General features: G+C 52.8%; 1 protein-coding gene across 3 annotated transcripts; it reads left to right on the forward strand.

Annotated features, from left to right (window-relative positions):
- MOB3A (MOB kinase activator 3A) lies at positions 72 to 19690 on the forward strand. 3 transcript variants are annotated; one of them, XM_021084201.1, is made up of 5 exons: positions 72 to 448; positions 5920 to 6017; positions 11579 to 12081; positions 15903 to 16105; positions 18561 to 19690. In XM_021084201.1, exons 3-5 carry the CDS (start codon positions 11658 to 11660, stop codon positions 18588 to 18590), a joined length of 657 nt encoding a protein of 218 aa, XP_020939860.1. In that variant the 5' UTR covers positions 72 to 448; positions 5920 to 6017; positions 11579 to 11657; the 3' UTR covers positions 18591 to 19690. The 3 variants fall into 3 exon arrangements, with proteins under 3 accessions (XP_020939860.1, XP_020939862.1, XP_020939861.1); XM_021084202.1 differs by having other exon boundaries at positions 142 to 448; positions 5887 to 6017; XM_021084203.1 differs by lacking the exon at positions 5920 to 6017 and having other exon boundaries at positions 116 to 448.

Below are 20207 nucleotides of genomic sequence, written 5' to 3' on the forward strand. Positions count from 1 at the left end.
CAACCAACCGCTCTCTTGTGACATAGCCTCGCCCTCTCCCGCCCCCTCGGCGTAGGCCCGCCCTCGCAACTGACTAGCGACTTCCCACCGCCTACTCCTCTTTCAAGCCACGCCCACCAACCTCAGCTCCCAAAGAGGGCTCCACCCCTCTATTGGCCCCGCCCCTGACCGCGCTCCACGCAGGCGTTCTCGGCCCGCTCAAGCTCCTCCTTCCACGGCGGCCCCACCTCGAGGCCCGGTCCAGCGCTCCGGGCACTCAGCTGCTCCGCCCGCGGGCAGTCTCCGCTCCACTTCCGGGAAGGCCTTGGACAGGAGCGGAAGTATATCCGGGGCGGGGCAGTGGTGCGCGGAGTTTTTCCGCGGCGGACGGCGAGGCAAGGCTGATTGGAGCCCCGGGGGCGGAGTCTGGCGACGAGAGTGGCCAGATCCTTCGGACAGCAGGCGGCAGGTGGGTCCTCGGAGGTATGACCGCGGGCGGTGTGAAGGCTGGGTCCCTCAGAGGGGTGAACGGTGGTAGAGGCGAGGGAGGCCGGGTCCTTCAGAGAGGGCGACCGCGGGCAGGGCGACCTCAGGAGGTACGACCGCGGGCGGCGGGGAGGCCGGGCCCTTAGGGGCGGGGGACAACCGCGGAGGACCAGACAACCGGGCCCCTCAGGGGGGTGAACAGTGGTGGAGGGGCAGGAGCCGTGGCGGCCCTTGGTCCAATTAGCGGTTACAAATGTTACTTTAGGTCACCCCTGGTTGTATCGCTGATCAGGACCCCACCTCCTGATGGATGGAAAGCCCACAGAATTTTAGGGCCCCCAGCCCACTGGGACACCTGCCCTCTGCAAGCAGGCTTCCTTGTCCCAAGAGTCCCTGAGCAGCGGGCAAGGGCTGGGCGGCAGGTGTCGGCACTGACTACCTGGTGACTCCACAGCTCTGTCTCTGAACTGGCTATAGGGCTTGTATTTGCTTTCAATGGCCGAGTATTTTACAAAACGTCGCTGAAAAGGGAAGGAGAGGTGATTGAAAGATACGCAGAGTCACAGGCTCTTTGTAAATAAATGACCAGTGATTCTCCCACTGAGAGAGCCACTGCTCATTTGGGGGTAAGAGTCTCCCAGAATTTATTCACAGGAGCTTTCTGCCCCTTGGATTTCTTTCTTTTTTTTTTTTTAAACCTTTTTATAGAGGCTCAGTAGACTTGCAGTGAACTGCACACATTCAAAGCATACAGTTGGATAAATTGTGGCATGGGATTTGTATCTCATACCCCACTGCCTGCCTGCACTTTGTGATTTTGGATTTGCTTCTGTTACACTTGGCCTCTGTCAGCCGCTTCTTCATCCCACTCTCCACCCAGCATAAAAGTTCAGGGGCTCTTTTTAGCCCATTTCACGGACTCAGCACTGACTGATGCCATGGATGGACAATGTCAGAACAGAGCACTGCCGCCTCCGGAAGCCCTGAGTGCCTGGGGGCATACTCCCCCACCCCAAGTTATGGTAGCCTGTCGGTGTCTGTGGTACTGATCATGAAGTGAAGCAAGGGGAAGTCTTTGCTGCCCCACCCCTGCCCACACCCTAGGGCACCCAGTTTCTCACCAGAGTCTGAATTTGGTGCCTGCCTCAAACAGCACCTGCCCTGTTGCTCCTGTCCTCCAGCAGATGGGTTCCACCCCACCTTTTTTTTTCTTTTTAGGGCCACACTCGCGGCATATGGAGGTTCCCAGGCTAGGGGTCCAAATGGAGCTGCAGCTGTTGGCCTACACCACAGCCACAGCAACACAAAATCTGAGCTGCGTCTGTGACTTACACCACAGCTCACAGCAATGCTGGATCCTTAACCACCTGGGCAAGGCCAGGGATCGAACCTGCGTCTTCATGAATACTAGTTGAGTTCCTTAACCTCTGAGCCATGACGGGAACTCCGGGTTTTCCCCTTTTAAGACCCTCTGGAGCTGAGCTCTCCAGTGTTGCATGACTGGTGAGTCCCCAGAATGTGCCAAAATGAGATGTGCCATCCATGTAGAGTACACACCAGATTTCTGAGACCCAGTGTGTTAAGATGGCGTGTGTGTGTGCAAAATATTTCCTTAGTGTTTTCTCTATTTGTTAGATGTTGGAATGCTATTTTGGTGTCCTAGGTTTAAATAGTATATCTTATCAATGTTAAAAGTCACTTGTTTATTTTTTACTTTTCATTATGGCTACCCAGAAGTTAGAAATTACACATGAGGCATATATCATATTTTGGTGCCTTCCACAGTGCTTATTCTTTGTGCAAATATATGTCCAACTCCTGCTTTCATAGAATTTGTCATTATCTGCTTCCTATTTGTGGCTGTAGTTATTTCTTAAATGGGATGAGCAACTCAAAAGATTTGGCCAAGTGCTTGGTGTGTGGTAATTGGTGAATGTGTTAAATATATGTATGTGTGTGTATATATACATATATATATATTTAATAGACTTCTTTTTTTAGAGAAGTTTTAAGCTCACAGCATAATTGAGTGGAAGTTTCAGGGAATTCCCAGGTACTCCCTGCCCCCATATATGCACCTCCTTCCCCATTGTCAACTCCCCCCACCAGAGCAGAACCCACACTGAGACATCATTGTCAGCCAGCATCTGTAGTACACTAGGGTTTATTCTTAGTGGTATATGTTCTCTGGGTTTAAGCAAATGTAAACTGACAGGAATCTATCATTTTAGCACACAGAGTAGTTTCATATCCCTAAAAATCACCTGTGCTCCACCTGTTTGTTCAATCCTCCTCACCCCTCCACCCTCACCACCCCTGGCGACCACAGATCCTTTTGCTGTCCCCATAGTTTTGCTCTGCCTTTCCCAGACCATCATAGAGTTGGAATCACAGCATCACCTTCTCCAATGGACTTCTTTGACTTAGTGATGTGCGTTTAGGGTCCCTCACATCTTTCCATGGCCTGAGAGTTTACTTTTTATTTGAACCTCCCTGTAGGAGTGTCTCTATCATCTTTAAAATCTTGAGCATGGTGTTCACATACCAAGCGCCACAGATGCTGTGATAAGCTGAGTTCTAAGTCGCCTCTCTCAGAAAAAGCAGAAGTGGTCATTTTGGTCCCTGTGGGGTTTCGTGGAAGTGCTGTTTCAGTTTCAGGACCCTTCAGATGATGTCTTCCTAACATGGTTAAGGCAGTCTTTTTTCACATGCCACGACCCTCCCAAGCCAGCCAGGTTCAGGAAAAAGCCACTAACCATCATTCCGGGAGCTGCTCTCTCATCTCCAGGGCTTCTTTTTTTTTTTGGTCTTTTTGCCTTTTCTAGGGCCACTTCCCACAGCGTATGGAGGTTCCCAGGCTAGGGGTCAAATCGGAGCTGTAGTCACCAGCCTACACCAGAGCCACAGCAATGTGGGATCTGAGCTGCATCTGCAACCTACACCACAGCTCACGGCAACGCCAGATCCTTAACCCACTGAGCAAGGCCAGGGATCGAACCCCCAACCTCATGGTTCCTAGTCAGATTCGTTAACCACTGTGCCACGACGGGAACTCTTCCAGGGCTTCTTAAAATGGAGACTTAACAAAAATTCCCCAGGCAGCATGCTTGGAACTTGGGTTTTTACTCTGGGAAATTTTGGACATGCCCCAGCTGGTGAGCTCTGTTCCTGACTTCCTAGAATTTCGAGGTTCAGATTGCTTAAGCCAAAAAGGCAAATCTGACTTTAGAAACTGGATTCTGGGAAGGAGATGGTCATTCCTGTAGCTCCCAAGTCCCAGATAAGACATGTGGGGCTGGGTCCTTCTCCATGGAGGTGTCCTGGGCATGGGACATCCTGGAGCAGCCTCGTGGCCCCACCTATTCAGTGCCAGGAACTCCCTAGTCATGACAGCCATGAACATCTGGGGCAGAGTCACCATCCCTGGAAAGAGTGCGCCACTTGATGGATGGCCCTCCTCACAGACTGGAGGTGGTCACAGGCGAGTTTCGATCCCGAGGACCTTGGTGTGGAAAGGAGGCTTGGATAGCCAGCAGAGGGGAGTTGGTGTTTGGACAAGAGTTTGTGGGTGCTGTTTCCTGTGTGTTACCCTTTCTGACATGCAGGTCTGGGATCAGTTAAACATGCCATGGCAGCTCTTGCGTCCTTGGTCTGAGGTCCTCAGAAGGAAGAGGTGTGGCTTCTAAGCAGACACACCATCCACAACTCTCCTTTCTGTCCCCCCACCCCCACCCCTCATTATACCATTTTGTTGAACATTCAGTCTGTCTGCCCCTGTGGGGAGCTAAGACAGGAACGAGGTTTGGAGGAGTTGTGTGTTCAGCTGTGTACATGCAGAACCCCTTCTTTTTTTTATTTTTGGCCACACCCATGTCATGTGGAAGTTCCCGGGCCAGGGATTGAACCTGCGCCACAGCAGCAATCTGAGCCACTATAATGACAACACCTGATCCTTAACCCACTGAGCCACCAGGTAGCTCCCCAGCACCCTCTCTTCATCTTGGTGGAGTGAAGGCTGTAGACATGGGGAGAGCCAGCTTGAGATCGCCAGCCACCTCTTATCTGCTGTGGGTTCAGGACTCTCAGAGGCCCTGAGAGGGTCTTTCCTGCCTCTCCCAGCTTCTGGTGTGCCTGGCAATCCTGGTCTGCCCTTGGGTCACAGACGGATCCCTATCTCTCCGCCTCCATCACATGGCTGTCTCCTTTCGTCTGTGTCCAGGTCTCCCTCTTCTTAGAAGGATGGCAGTCAATGGCTGAGGGCCCAGCCTCTTCCAGCGTGACCTCATCCTAATTATATCAGCAAGGACCCCATTTCCCAGCACGGTCCATTCACAGGTGTCAGGGGTGAAGACTTGAACATGTCTTTTTAGGGAATGTGAAGTGGCCCTTTTATAAAAGGGGGATAGGAAATAACTGCTTCTGGGCACAGGGTTTCTTTGTGCAGTGCTGAGGTTGTTCTGGACTTAGTGGTGACGGCTGCATGCTCTATGAGTTTACTGAAAACCATTGAATTGTATACTTTAAAAGGGTGGACTTTGGAGTTCCCGCTGTGTCAAGCAGGTTAATGATCCAGCTTGTCTTTCTGGAAGTGCTGATTCAATCCCCAGCCCAGCGCATCATAGTGGGTTAGGGAGCCAACATGGTTGCAGCTGTGTCGCAGGTCACAGCTCTGGCTTGAATTTAGTTCCTGGCCCGAGAACTCCCATATGCCATGGGTGTGGCAAAAAGAAGGAAAAAAGTATGTTATTATATCTGAATTGACTTTTATTTATAAAAAAAAAAAAAAAAAAAACCACAGGAGTTCTTATAATGGCACAGTGGAAATGAATCCGACCAGGAACCATGAGGTTGTGGGTTCGATCCCTGGCCTCACTTAGTGGTTTAAGGATCCAGCGTTGCCGTAGGTCGCAGATGTGGCTCAGATCCCACGTTGCTGCGGCTGTGGTGGAGGCCGGCAGCTACAGCTCAGAGTAGTTCCCTAGCCTGAGAATCTCCATATGCCGTGAGTGCGGCCCTAAAAAGACAAAAAAAAACCCAAAACATGTAGATGGTGGAAGATAGCTCGGGGCGCAAAGGGCTTTGACAGGACAGATCCAGGGCTCCGAGCTTCCCACAGCCAGACACTCTGGCTGCCAGGCCAGGGGCCAGGGTTCACTCGGCCATCCAGAGCATGCGGGACTGACGTCTGGGGTTGGGGCCCATCCCTGCAGCAGCAATGGCAATGTCAGTGGCCCAGGCAGGATGTGGAGGCACCGGAAGGAAGTGGCAACTGGGCTGAGGTGCAGCAGCTCACTCAAGGCGGTTGCTCACAGGAACTGTGTTTTGTTATGTTTTCAGCAAAATGCAGGGGCGGGGTGGGGGGTGGCAGTGAGTGCATGCTGAGGCAGGGGAATTTTGTCATCTTAACTTTTGTCACTCTAGGAGTTTCTCAGTACTACACGCATCTCTCTTCAGGAAGAAGCAGGGGAGCCCTTAGTGCTGAATTCCGAGAAGCCTGTCCTGGTTTTCCCCACGCGGTCCTTAGAGGTGTTCTAAGAAGGGCAGAGAAAAAGGTACCTGGGACGGCGGTGGGGTGTGTGTGTGTGTGTGTGTGTGCACGAGAGTGTATCCCAGGGGCCCTGGCCTCCTGTAGCGCTTCTCAAGGAAGAGGCACCTTCCGGTAGCTGTGGGAGTCTGTGTTTCTGCTAGAAAGCTGTTTGCTTTTGGCGGGAACTCTGCCCACCCAGGAAGTTTTTCAGAAAATCATTGCTCCTACTTAAAAAAAAAATTCTGGGAGTTCCCGTCGTGGCGCAGTGGTTAATGAATCCGACTAGGAACTATGAGGTTGTGGGTTCGGTCCCTGCCCCTGCTCAGTGGGTTAATGATCCGGTGTTGCCGTGAGCTGTGGTGTAGGTTGCAGATGCGGCTTGGATCCCGCGTTGCTGTGGCTCTGGCGTAGGCCAGTGGCTACAGCTCCAATTTGACCCCTAGCCTGGGTCCATATGCCGCGGGAGCGGCCCAAAGAAATAGCAAAAAGACAAAAAAAAAAAAATTTCTCCCACTTTCTGAGGAGACAGAAAGGCAGGCAGGAACCTTACACACTCCTTCCACAGTCCCACCCTATCTTCCAGAACTGTCCAGGCCTGGGTCTGCTCCATGGCAGGAAGGGCTGGAGACAGACACGGGGTCAGCCGGGCCAGTGGGCCTTGTGTCCTCTCCCTGAGGCCCTCCCCGCCACTCCGCTCCTGTCTGGCAGGTCTCAGGTCCCCAGGTGACATCGTCAGCTATTAGAGTCCCACCCCTGGGGAAGACTCAAATAAGTAGAAGGCAGTGTTTTCTTGGTGTTGTGATTCCCCTGAGGTTAGGAGACTGGCTGCAGGGTGGACAAGGAACTTGGATGGGCGGGATACGCAGAAGCAGCTTTGGGGGCTCCATGGCCGGCCCTGCCCCACGTTGGCTGGACAGGAGTGTGACACCCACTTCGTCATCTCCTTGCCAGAGTATGGTTGTGCCGCCAGGTGGTGGGCGCAGGAGAGGTTGGCTGGCTTCTCCAACTGGTCCCCACAGGGTGACTGTCCCCTGATCTGCACCTGGAGTGGCCTGAGAGCCACTATGTCTGCAGATTCATCACATGGGCAGGTCACGACCCCTTGGGCATTTGGCAGCCATGGGCGGGGCCACAGGGTTCCCACCTGGCGTGAGAAGCACACATGCCCTGGTACAAGGGTCCTGGCTGCCTAGCCCAGGGGACGCGGCTGGTCCCTTCTGAGAGAGGGGTGGGGCAGGTGGTCTCTTTTAACCAGTGTCTCCTGGGGGTTCCGAGGCTGAGCTCACCTGGTCTTCCACGTCAGGGCCTTGGTGGCTGCATCCTGTACTCTGCTGCTTTCCCTTCTCGGAGGTACCAGCTTCCTGCCCACCAGGACTTGGGCACCCAGAGCCATGTCTGCGCCCCCCTAAAACCAGGGAGGGTCTGAACCGGAAGCACCTGTACTGGCTCCGTAGGCATCTGGTTCTGGCTTTGGGATCAGACTCATGGAAGCCCAAAGAACAGAGAGGTGGGGCTGTGGAGGCTGGTGACACAGCAGAAATAACCAAGGCTTTGCCCCCATAGTCTGGGTATAAACTCTTGCTATTCCTGTGGCCACATGCGAGGCTGAACAGTGACTTACTAATCACTAGCTAGTTAGTAGTGAGTCATGCATGATCTTATAACCCAATGGTTCTTCCCTGGGGAAGTCCTGCCCCTAGGGGATGCTGGAAAATATCTGGGGATATCTGTGCTTGTCATCACCACTGGGGGTGCCAGTGGCATCAAGGGGGTGGGGGTTGGGGCTGCTGCTCCACACTCGACAGCACCCCAGACAACCCCCATGTCAGCAGTGCTGGGTCTGGGCCTCAGTCTTCCCATCTGTGAAGTGGGGGTTCCGTTTTTCCTCAAGGGTTACTAAGTGCCGTGCTGGGTATTAACTACCGTGGCAGGAAGTGATGACGGGGCTGGGGCTCCAGGGCCGGCTTTGGGGAAGGAAGAGAAGGCACTCCTGGTCTGTGGACAGAGCACAGATTGCCTCAAGCTGCATCACCAAGCAGTCCTTACGTCGCCAAGCCTTCACTGGGATGTCAGTGACTGCACATTTCCTTCGGTGCAGTTTTTGGTGCTGATGTTACCATTTATAGTGATCAGGTTTACAGGCAGTACTGGCCTCATTTTGAACTGAGAGAGAAATGTCTTTAGTTCTTTGAGTGCCTGGGGCAGAGGCCCAGCCTTGACTGGCTCTCGTCCCCTGCACCCCACGTTACAAAGTAACTGCTTTGGGGTTTCCACTGTGGCTCAATGGGTTAAGGACCTGACAGTGTCCATAAGGGTGCAGGTTCGATCCCTGGCTTCTCTAAGTGGGTTAAGGATCCAGTGTTGCCACAGGCTGTGGCATAGGTCACAGATGTGTCTCGGATCCCATATAACTGTGGCTGTGGTGTAGGCTGGCAGCTGCAGCTCCAATTGGACCCCGAGCCTGGGAATCTCCATATGCCACAGGTGTGGCCCTAAAAAGAAAACAAACAAACAAAAAAACCCTGACTGGGTCACTTTGCTGTACAGCGGAAATTGACAGAATGTGTAAATCAACAATAATGGAAAAAATTAAAATCTTAAAAAATAAAAAACGCTGTCGTAATTGGATGTCATACACATACTGTACTCTTCCCTCTACTTAACGTGTATATTCCGTTGTTTTCAGTACATTCGCTATTTGCAACCATCACTTCTATCCATTCCAGAACATTCTAACTCCAGGAAAGAAATCCCATTCCCATGAGCAGTCACCCTACCCTCTCCCCAGGCCCTGATAACCAGGAACCCAACCTATCTATCTGTGGCTGTGCTTGTTCTGGACATTTCTTTTTTTTTTTTTTTTTTTTTGTCTTTTGTCTTTGTTGTTGTTGTTGTTATTGTTGCTATTTCTTGGGCCGCTCCCGCGGCATATGGAGGTTCCCAGGCTAGGGGTCTAATCGGAGCTGTAGCCACCGGCCTACGCCAGAGCCACAGCAACGCGGGATCCGAGCCGCGTCTGCAACCTACACCACAGCTCACGGCAATGCCGGATCGTTAACCCACTGAGCAAGGGCAGGGATCGAACCCGCAACCTCATGGTTCCTAGTCGGATTCGTTAACCACTGCGCCACGACGGGAACTCCTGGACATTTCTCATCCATGGAATCCCACACCATGTGTCCTTCTGCATCTGCTTCTCTCACTGAGCATCACGGTCTCAGGGTCCGGTCCGTCCACATGGTAGTGAGTGTCAGTGCTTCTCTCCTTTTCATGGCTGAGTGATGCTCCCATGTGTAGTTCAGTTCACCTGTTACTGGGTATTTGGGTGACCCCACCTCTTGGATGCTGTGAACCATGCTGCCAGGCATGCACACTTACAGATGTTTGTGTGGATGTGTGTTGTCACTTCTTTTGGGTGGGCGCCAGGAGTGCATTGCTGTGTGAGATGGTAATGCTGTGTTTTTGTAACCACCAGACGGTCTTCCACAGTGGCTGCCCCATTTGACATTCCTACTGGCAGTGCTGGAGGAGGGTTCCAACTGCTCCCCATCATCTGCAGCCCTAGTGATTGTCCTTTTTGATCAGAGCCATCCTCTGGGGGCGGAGGTGGGTCCCTCTCCTCCTCACTGGGGCTCTTCCCATCCCTCTGGCTCTGACCCCAGATGCCCAGCTTCCAGCAACCCACAGTGTCCAGTGGGGAGGACAGAAGGTCCAGGCCCAGATGTAACTAGGGCTTGAGCGACCCAGTGATGTCAACTGTAGGTTATTCTGCCCGGCGCTCTAGGATTATCTGTGAAGCCTCTCTCTGGGTTTCCCCGGGGGTGCTGTAACAAGTCCCTATAGACTTTGTAGCTGAAAACCACACACATTGACTGTCTCATGGTTCTAGAGGTCGGGGTCTGACTTGGGCCTCACAGGGTTAAACCCAGGTCTGGGCAGGGCTAGTCCTTCCAGAGGCTCCAGGAGAGAATCCATTTCTCCTTTTCCAGCTTCTAGAGGCACCGTATCCCTGGCTCGCAGCCCCTTCCTCCATCCTCACAGCTAATAGCGCGGCATCTCCCATCTCTGCCTCTGACCCTTCCGCCTCCCTCTTATGAGGCCCTGTGATGACACTGGGCCCCCGGGGAATCCAGGACCACCTCCATCTCAGGGCCTTCATTTAACCCCGCCTGCAAAGTCCCCTCTGCCACATGAGGGGACACGTCCACAGGCCCCAGTACCAGGACAGGGCATCTCTGGGGCCGCCATTCTGCCAACCACGCTCTCCCCGCTCACCAGGACAGGAAGGGCTCTTCCCTGCTCTCACATCAGAGGCTTCTGAGCCCTTTGTGAGCAGGCCCTGTGTGCACGCTAAGGACGCAGAAGGAGGATGGAGTTAGGGTCACCCTCTCCCTGAGGGGAGAAACATTGCCCCCCAACACACACACATTCCATCTCTTGGCTGGATGGAGCTCCATCTCCCTTTAGGCCAGGCAGCCTTTTCTTGAATTCTTAGATCAGAGTCTGCATCACTTGCCAGGCTCCCTGCCCCGGGGCAGGACCACTGGAACACTGGCATAAGCGCTTTACCATCTGTCCAGCCTCTGGAATTAACCCCAAGGCTTATGGAAGGTGGCCCCAAAGGTTCCAGTTCTACAGCCTGGACACTTTGCTTTCCAGACCCACCAGGGTGGAAGGGCTGTGAGCCTGGAGGCTCCAGGATGTGGTGGTGGTGGTGACTCTACTCTTACAAAATGTCTACTGAGGTCCTTCCCTCTCCTGGTCACTCCCACCTGATCCTGCAGACAAGGGTGTGCTGGGGACACCAGACTTGCCGGCCTGGGCCCTGCCCTCCAGGAACTGCTTCTCTGTCACTGAGGTCAGCCTGGTGGCACTGACATCCATTCTCTGCATGGCCGCCTCGGGTCTGGGGGGGTGAGGGGACCCCTGAGAAGGACACACAAGGCCCATTTCAGACATGGGATATCCAGAACTTTCTGGTAACAAAGGTGAGTGGTTCAAAGCCCCTTGGTGTGTGGCAGCTTGCTACACAGCATGCTGGTCTGGAGGGGCTGCCGGACAAGGCTGCTGGTCCCAGGGCAAAGAAAGGGGGGTGTATATAACATTACTCACAAGTGATTATGTATTGTACAGGCGGTGCGTGTGGCACAGCCAGATGAGTTCCAGAGACACAGACCCAACCCCACCCTTGCCCCCAGAGACACAGACCCAACCCCACCCCAGCCAGGCCCACACAGACAGAGAGCTGTAACCACAGCAGTGATGGCAGTGGAGCTGGTACATGATGTCCCAAGTATGAGCCTCTCCCACCCTCTGAGGGGTTTGTCACTCTCCCCATGCAACAGATGACGGTGCAGAAAGAAGGCTCAGGAGGAGCTGGAGGGACACTGGGTTTCCGTCATCCTATAGCCCCTTCCCGGTTATCTGTCTTGTGTTACAAGGACCCCCGTCATCAGATGAGGGCCACCAGGGTGATCTAGGAAGAGCGCCTGCTAGGACCCTCAACTCAATCATATCTGCAGACTTTTTCCAAATAAGGGCCTAGCCCGGGAACAAGTGCCCACACTTCCCCTTTGTGTGTTCCAGGTCTGGGGAAAACCCGGGGCCCAGTGACCGCCCTGTCTCGAGTATCCTGCCCGCCCTTCCCTGTGGAGGCCCCGCCAAGATGTCCAACCCCTTCCTGCTGAAACAGGTCTTCAACAAGGACAAGACCTTCCGGCCCAAGCGCAAGTTTGAGCCGGGCACCCAGCGCTTTGAGCTGCACAAGAAGGCACAGGCATCGCTGAACGCAGGGCTAGACCTGAAGCTGGCCGTGCAGCTGCCTGCTGGCGAGGAGCTCAACGACTGGGTGGCCGTGCACGTGGTGGACTTCTTCAACCGCATCAACCTCATCTACGGCACCATCAGTGACGGCTGCACCGAGCGCTCCTGCCCCATCATGTCAGGCGGCCCCAAGTACGAGTACCGCTGGCAGGATGAGAACAAGTTCCGGCGGCCCACGGCGCTCTCAGCCCCCCGCTACATGGACCTGCTCATGGACTGGGTTGAGGTACAGATCAACAACGAGGACGTCTTCCCCACCAACGTCGGTGAGTCTCTGCTGCTCTCGTGTTCTTGTTTTTTTTGTTTGTTTGTTTGTTTGTTTTTTGCTTTTTGCTTTTTGGTACCGCACCTGCGGCATATGGAGGTTCCCAGGCTAGGGGTCCAATTGGAGCTACAGCTGCCAACCTACACTGCAGCCACAGCAACACCAGATCCGAGCCACGTCTGTGACCTACACCACACCACAGCTCACAGCAACGCTGGATCCATAACCCACTGAGCGAGGCCAGGGATCGAATTCGCAACCTCATGGTTCCTAGTCAGATTCGTTTCCACTGTGCCACGATGGGAATGCCTCTTGTGTTCTTTTAGTAACAGTTTTACTGCATGGAGTCCCCGTGCCCTCAGTACCACCTCCCAAAGCTCACGGTTCAGGGGCCTTGAAGTACATGCACAGCGGTGTGCAGCCCTCAGCTTTGATCCCACCACCCCCGGCCCATCCCTATCAGTCTTCTTCTCCCCTTGGTCTGGTTCGACCCCCCAAGCTAGGCGGCCGACTGAAATGCTGTTCTTTGCTTGTTTGTGGTTCTGCTCAGAACCAGAGCTTGCCACGCCTCTCGGGGTTAGATTTGTGGCTGAGCCAAGGAAAGACCTGTCCAAATTTCACTTTCGTATGCTGGCACCACACATGCCTCTGCATCCATTTAGGCACCAAAGCCACCTGCCCACACTCTCCAGGTTAGACCCAGGGTCCACAGACTCTCCCAGAAAGGGCTGGATAGTAACTCTTCCTGGTTTTGTGGTGTATATGGTCTGTCTAGGCTCCTTGGACCTGCCATGTAGCCTGAAAGCTATCATGGACGATACGTAAACAGACACACGTGCATAAAGAGTGGGCCTGTGTTCTAATAAAACTATTTACAGAACCAGGCGGTGCACCACATTTGCAACCCCCATGCGAGAGCATCGTTGCAAGCATAGGCAATGTAGTCCTGAAAGATGGCATTTCTAGGCCCTTCTCCTGCAGGGCTGCCTCTCCTTCTCCACCCAGGATGACCTCAGTGACTCCCAGCAACACTCCTCAGGAGGGGGGCAGAGCAGGCCGGGACCCATGTAGCTGGTGCCAGGCCATGCTCCCGTCTTTCCTCCTTCTCACTTGGTAACACATCTGCCGCACACTTTCTAGGCCACTTCCCACCTAGGTCTTTGCGGAGGACATGTGCACCTTAGATGCCCCATGGACGTGGTCATCTCACGAGCATTCCTTCTGTTCAGCCTTTTTCTCCCCTCAGGGAGAACACCCAGAAGCCAAATGAACAGTCCCCAGAATTCGGCCCCCAGCTGCTGAGGCCTGTCCACCTGTAACAGACGTTCACAAACGCGTCGGGCCAGCAGAATATGGGTCCCATCAGTTCCGTGGGCCCCCAGACATGCAGGAGGGGAGCTGGGGAGGCGCAGGTCGTCGGGGCGGGGGGGGTCTCTTTCCCATCTGCCTTCCTTCTCCACATGCCTGGGGCCTTTCCCACTGTGAGCAGCCTCAGGGCTGGTCTTCCGCCCCCAACTCGGTCTGGCTGCTCTCGGTCTGGCTGCGCCATGAACCTCCCTGCACACGCGTCTCTCCGGAAGTTACTTGCGTGTCCTTAGGGCCTTTCCTCGCCCTGAGGGAAGCACAGCGCCATTTGGCCATTTGGTGCTGCTGTTGATTCCATCCTCAGGAACTGTGGACCTGGCACACCTTGGTTTCGCACGCTTGGTGGCACCTCTCTACTCCTTCCCCTACGTGTTAGCTTGGGAGCCCCCTCTTGAAGGTCAGGGGCTGGTCCCCTTTGTTGCCCCTCTCCCCAGCACTGGTTGGATGGAATGACCACTAGGATTCTGTCCTGGAGGAGGAAGAGGACATGAGGTCAGGGAGGGGGAGGAGCACATAGGGGCGCTTAGCCCCCTGAAGGAGCCTGTTGGCGGAGGATGGCTGGTCAGCGATTCTCAGAGCAGGTGTGTTTTACCACAATTTAAAAATGCTGGAAGGGTAGTTCCCATATTCGTGGCTCAGTGGAAATGAACCTGACTAGTATCCATGAGGACGCAGGTTTGATCCTTGGCCTCACTCAGTGGGTTAAGGATCCAGTGTTGCCATGAGCTGTGGTATAGATCACAGACATGGCTTGGATTTGGCATTGCTGTGGCTGCAGCTCCCATTCAACCCCTAGCCTGGGAACCTCCATATGCCATGGATGCGGCCCTAAAAAAAAATACTGTTGTGGCTCAGCAGTAACAAACCCAACTAGGATCCCTGAGGACACGGGTTTGATCCCTGGCCCCATTCAGTGAGTTAAAAGATCCAGCATTGCTGTGAGCTATGGTATAGGTCACAGACTCGGCTCAGATCCCAAATTGCTGTGTGTAGTGTGGGCTGCTAGCTACAGCTCCGATTTGACCCCAAGCCTGGTAACCTCCATATGCCATGGGTGCAGCCCTAAAAAGACAAAAGATAAAAAAATAAAAATAAAGGAGTTCCTGTCATGGTGAAGTGGAATCAAATCCGACTAGGAGCCATGAATTTGTGGGTTTGATCCCTGGCCTCTCTCAGTGGGTTAAGGATCTGGCATTGCCATGAGCTGTGGTGTAGGTCGCAGACACGGCTTGGATCTGGCATTGCTATGGCTGTGGCTGTGGCTGTGGCCAGCAGCTGTAGCTCCAATTAGACCCCTAGCCTGGGAACTTCCGTATGCTGCAGGTGCAGCCCCAAAAAGCAAAAAAAAATAAAAATAAAAATACTGGAGTTTCCCAGTGGCCTAGTGGTTAAGGACTTGGCCTTGTCACTATTGTGGTTGGGTTGCTGCTGTGGCACGGGTTCAGTCCCTGATCTGGGAACATTTGCATGCTGTGGGCACAGACAAAAAAAAATTTTTTTTAAATAAAAATAGAGGAGTTACCGTTGTGAATCAGTGGTAACAAACCTAACTAGTATCCATGAGGAAGCAGGTTGGATCCCTGCCCTCACTTAGTGGGTCAAGTATCCAGCATTGCCATGAGCTGTAGTGTAGGTTGCAGACACGGCTCGGATCTGGCATTGCTGTGGCTGTGGTTTAGCCGGGCAGCTACAGCTCTGATTCTACACCTGGCTTGGGAGCTTCCATATGCCTCTGGTGCGGACCTAAAAAAGGGGGGGAAATAGCAATAAAAATAGAAATAAAGAAGTCCCTGTGTGGAGCAGCAGAAGGGAATCTAACTAGGAACCATAAGGTTACAGGTTCGATCCCTGGCCTCACTCAGTTGGTTAAGGATCTGGCATAACTGTGAGCTGTGGTGTAGGTCGCAGATGCGGCTCAGATCCTGCGTTGCTGTGGCTGTGGTGTAGGCCTGCAGCTGTAGCTCCGATTTGACCCCTAGCCTAGGAACTTCCATATGCTGCAGTGTGGCCCTACAAAGCAAAAACAAAAAACAAACCAAAAAAAATAGAAATAAAATGTATTAAATTCAGTAATAGAAGAAGGAGCGATAAAGTGTGTGTGCAATTAAGGCATGTACATTCCAGTGTAAAGTAGTATCATGAAATTTGCTTAGGATGGCGAGAGAGAAATATATTAAGTGCAAAAGGTGAAAGGCCAAAACGTGGTTTTCTGATTTGTCTTGTGCTCTTTCGAAAAAGAGAACTAGAAACCGTCAAGGAAGCCGGTGCACCTCCCCTCCGCCAGGAGGGCAGGGAGCTCTGGCTCTGGGGTGTGAGAAGGCGCAGCGAGGGCAGAGGCAACAGGCGGGAGTGGTGGGGGGCATGCCTGCCACATGGGCAGAGGGAGAGGCCAGGATGGGTCTGGGAGGAAGGCGCTCGCCCATGACCCAGCCACGCTGCGCCCTGTCGCCCGTGCAGGCACGCCGTTCCCCAAGAACTTCCTGCAGGTGGTGAAGAAGATCCTGTCGCGGCTCTTCCGCGTTTTCGTGCACGTCTACATCCACCACTTTGACCGCATCGCGCAGCTGGGCTCCGAGGCGCACGTCAACACCTGCTACAAGCACTTCTACTACTTCGTCACGGAATTCGGCCTCATCGACACCAAGGAGCTGGAGCCGCTGGTGAGTGGCCGGGAGCCAGCAGGCCTTGGTGGGGGCTGCGGGTGCGAGGGCTGCGCCCGTGGAGAGCGAGGAAGACTGCTTGTTGGTTTTCATTGAGGTTAAGTTTACACATCGTACAATTGGCCCTTGTGAAGTGAACACCTCAGTATTTAGTACATGCACAGAGTTGTGCAGTCACCACCTCTCTCCAGTTCTAGAACCTTCCAGCACCCCTGAAGAAGCCTTATCCCCATCAGCATCATCTCCATTCCCCTCCGCAGTCCCTGCAACCATTCACTCTCTCCCTCCAGGGATTGGCCACATGGGTCAGTAATGACCCCACCCTAGAGTTGGGACTCTTTGGGTGGCCAGATCCAGGTCACCCCATTGGGCACAGCATTAACCAAATGTCTTTGAGCAGGACCTGTGAGGTCAAAGGGCACAGGTGGCTGCTCTCCCAGTGCCCATCAGTTGCTGCCACTCTTCCAGGGTGAACATCCCCAGGGTCATTACAGAGTGGGATGCACCTCCGTTCCCCTCTCTGGGTTTCTCCCCAAGCTCGGAAATGCTGGGATGATCCAGGGCTAGGCGGGATCTGGGTGTATGGCTCTACCCCTGGGGAGACTAGGTCATCACTTTCAGTCCCCATTCACAGTTTCCTCCTGGGTCCCCAGGTGAGCCTGCTTTTTGGTATTTGTTTTAAATGAAGTATAGTTGATTTATAGTCTTGTATTAGTTTCAGACATGCAAAAAAGTGATTCAGTTATACACTCATATATGTCTCTTTTTCATAATCTTTTTCACTTATAGGTTATTACAAAATATTGATATAGTTCCCTGTGCTATACAGATCCTTGTTGTTTATTTTATACATAGTAGTGTGTTTCTGTTAATCCTCCACTCCCTTTTTTTTTTTTTTTTGTCTTTTTTAGGGCCACACCCTTGGCATATGGAGGTTCCTAGGCTAGGAGTTGAATCGGAGCCGTAGCTGCCAGCCTACACCACAGCCACAGCAGCATAGGATCCAAGATGCATCTGCAACCTACACTACAGCTCACGGCAAGGCAAGATCATTAACCCACTGAGCGGGGCCAGGGATCAAACCTGTGTCCTCATACATACTAGTTGGGTGTGTTAACCACTGAGCCACAATGGAAATTCCTAATCCTACACTCCTAATTTATCCCTCCATCCCCTTTCCCCCTTAATAATCATAAGTTTGCTTTCTATGTCTGCGGATCTGTTTTATAAATACATTCTTTTGTTTCATTTTTTTATTTTTTATTTTTTATTTTATTTTTGTCTTTTTTAGGGCCACAGCCACAGCACATGGAAGTTCCCAGGCTAGGGGTCAAATCGGAGCTGCACCTGCTGGCTTGTGCCACAACCACAGCAACACTGGAACTTAAACACATCTAAGACCTATACCACAGCTCACAGCCACACTAGATCCCCTGCCCACTGAGAGAGGCCAGGAATCAAACCCTCATCCTCATGGATACTAGTCAGATTCATTTCCACTGCACCACAACAGGAACTCCCAGTTTCATTTTTTTTAGATTCCGCATATAAGTGGTATCATATGGCATTTATCTTTCTCTTTCTGACTTACTTCAGTTAGTATGATAATCTTTAGTTGCATCCATATTGCTTCAGATGGCATTATTTCGTTATTTTTTATGGCTGAGTAATATTCCATTACACACACACACACACACACACACTCACCCCACATCTTTATCCATTCATCCGTCAATGGACATTTAAGTTGCTTCCATGTCTTGGCTGTTGTGAATAGTGCTGCTGTGAACATTGGGGTGCATGTACCTTTTTGAATTAGACTTTTCTACCACTCCAGGAGTGGGATTGTAGGATCACGTGGTAACTCTGTTTTTGGTTTTTTAAGGAACTGCCAGACTGTTCTCCATAGTGACTGCACCAGGTTACATTCCATGTGGGGCTGTTTTTCCTGGATTTGTCTGTTACTTTGGGTCCTTGCAAAAGTCTATTCTTTTCCAACTTCGAAAAATCTCTAAAAAATGTCTTCACATAACTGTCATATTCCCTTGCAGGCTCTGCCTGTCAGCAAAGGTTTTTGCAGAGTTAAAGTCATGGTACACATGCTTCGTGGTGCAGTGGGGTGTTTTGGAGCCAGGGGCAGGGTGACACCGTGGTGGAGGTGGATGCTGCTCTACCACGGTTCATTTTATGTGAATCTCACCAACTACTAGAGACCATGGTGTACAGTTTTGTGATGGGTTCACTGTTTTTGAGCTTAGTGTCATATCCCATGGCCATTTCTCCCACAACGATGCTCAGAGTTCATTCTAAAGACAGACTGGTCTTTAACAGGAAGGGTCTGTGTTGCTGTCTGTTTGTATTTTGTAAGGTTTGCCCCTTGAGCCTGCGCCCCCGCAATTTCCCTTGCATGCAATTTCCTGATGTCCATACCTGATGTTCTGCTTCTTCCTAACAGAAAGAAATGACTGCACGGATGTGCCACTGAGAGGCCCTCAGCCCCATGTCACTGAGGCCACTACTGGAGAGCCACGTCTCCGGAACAGGGACCAGTGTCTCCTAGCCCAGAGCTCTATGCCACAGGGTGGCTTCCTCTGTTTGATCGAGAGGTACAGCAACTGTGGGCCTGCACAGACCCCAGTCTCCTGGCCCTGCTGGGGAGATTGAACTTGAATTCCATAGTTCTGTGTGCTGTGAGCAGCCAGGAAAACCCACTTTGTTTGTAAACCACTTGCATTTTCCAGGACACGACCCCACCCAGCCCTGTCTCCTTTGGGCTGGGCCTGGGGGATGCTTGGCCTAGGGGGTTGCTCGACCTAAGCCGGTGCTCAGCCTGTGGGGTGCTGGGCCCAGTGAGGCCAAGGCTGGAATCTGATCCCGCAGTGAGCACCCTACCCGCTTGCATCCTTCCCAGACCACTTCTGTCCCTAGTTCCTCCGGGATTCGTCCCAAGCCCACGCACACATCCCAGGTTTCCTGTGGCCCCTTTGCATTGCATAAAAGATTGAGTTCTTACACTTTCATTTACCACTGCCATGAGATGTTATGGGAAGAAAGTTTCTTACATACAGATAAGTGAGCTCCCCACCCCCTGCCCCCAAGAGAAACATCCCCTGTCAAGAATAACAGGCTGCTGCTCTCTGGGTTTGGGGCCTTTGAATTTCCCTGAATGTTTGGAGTCACCTCTCGTCAGACACCTGCCAGCATCCCATCAAAACCCTGTGCGTGTGACCCTCTGTAGCTCCGGAACCAAACCTCCCCATTGCACCTGAGGGCGTGGGGCCGCATCTGGTATCCGGGCACTTGCAGGGGAGAAGGGCGCCAACGCCAATACCGCACAAGTGCAATTACCACGACCTGGCCTTGGTCCTTCCAGAAGCCACCAGGTCCGACTCCTCAGGAGACAGCCTGAATGTAGCTCCTTTTCAGTGCAGAACTGCGACCAAATGCCATAACCACTGTGCCCCCCAGGCCACTGGCCAGGTCGGAAAGGCGGCGGGGCTGTGGGCAGGGGTCCCATGTACCCGCCCCCACGCCCGTGGATGTTCCCACACGAACATCGGAATAAATCATACCGTCTCCTCCCCTGCGGCTGCTGGGTGTCATTTCTGTTTTCCTGGCAGGGGGGCCCGGCTTAGGGGCATGTCACCATCTTTGTCACCAGGAGTCCTCGCAAGGGTTTGTGACCCGTCAAAGTGCCCCAGATAGGGGAGCAGACGCGGACAGGATATTGGTACGATTAGACCTCACGGGTGCAGGGCAGGCATGGAGCACAAGTGTCTGGAAGGCAGGTTGAGAAGGTGCCCACTTCCCTCTCATTTCTGCTTTGTCTGCGATGCTTTCAGCACTTACCAAGCATGATATTAACCACCGCCTCTTTGCTACACAGAGATTCCAAAAAACTTTGAACAGAGTGCAGAAAAATAGATTTGAGAGAAAATAGACAGAGGGGTGTTTTCTGTCTCTGCCAAGTCCTAGGGAACCTGTGACCTTGGACACAGGGCGAGTTCACTCCAGGACATTTATACGTGAAAACTTACTCTCAGGAGTCCCTTGGAGGCAGCTTAGGGCCTGTGCTCGCTCGAGGCGGGTATGGAGCTTCCCG

Source organism: Sus scrofa, chromosome 2 (genome assembly GCF_000003025.6).
Source record: "Sus scrofa isolate TJ Tabasco breed Duroc chromosome 2, Sscrofa11.1, whole genome shotgun sequence".
Classification (NCBI taxonomy): Eukaryota; Metazoa; Chordata; class Mammalia; order Artiodactyla; family Suidae; genus Sus; species Sus scrofa.

Excerpts from the sequence above, each read along its gene's own strand:
- MOB3A (XM_021084201.1), top strand. The coding sequence starts at position 11,658 with ATGTCCAACCCCTTCCTGCTGAAACAGGTCTTCAACAAGGACAAGACC. Across the intron at positions 12,082-15,902 it reads CGTCTTCCCCACCAACGTCG|GCACGCCGTTCCCCAAGAAC; the intron begins GTGAGTCTCTGC and ends TCGCCCGTGCAG. Across the intron at positions 16,106-18,560 it reads CCAAGGAGCTGGAGCCGCTG|AAAGAAATGACTGCACGGAT; the intron begins GTGAGTGGCCGG and ends TCTTCCTAACAG.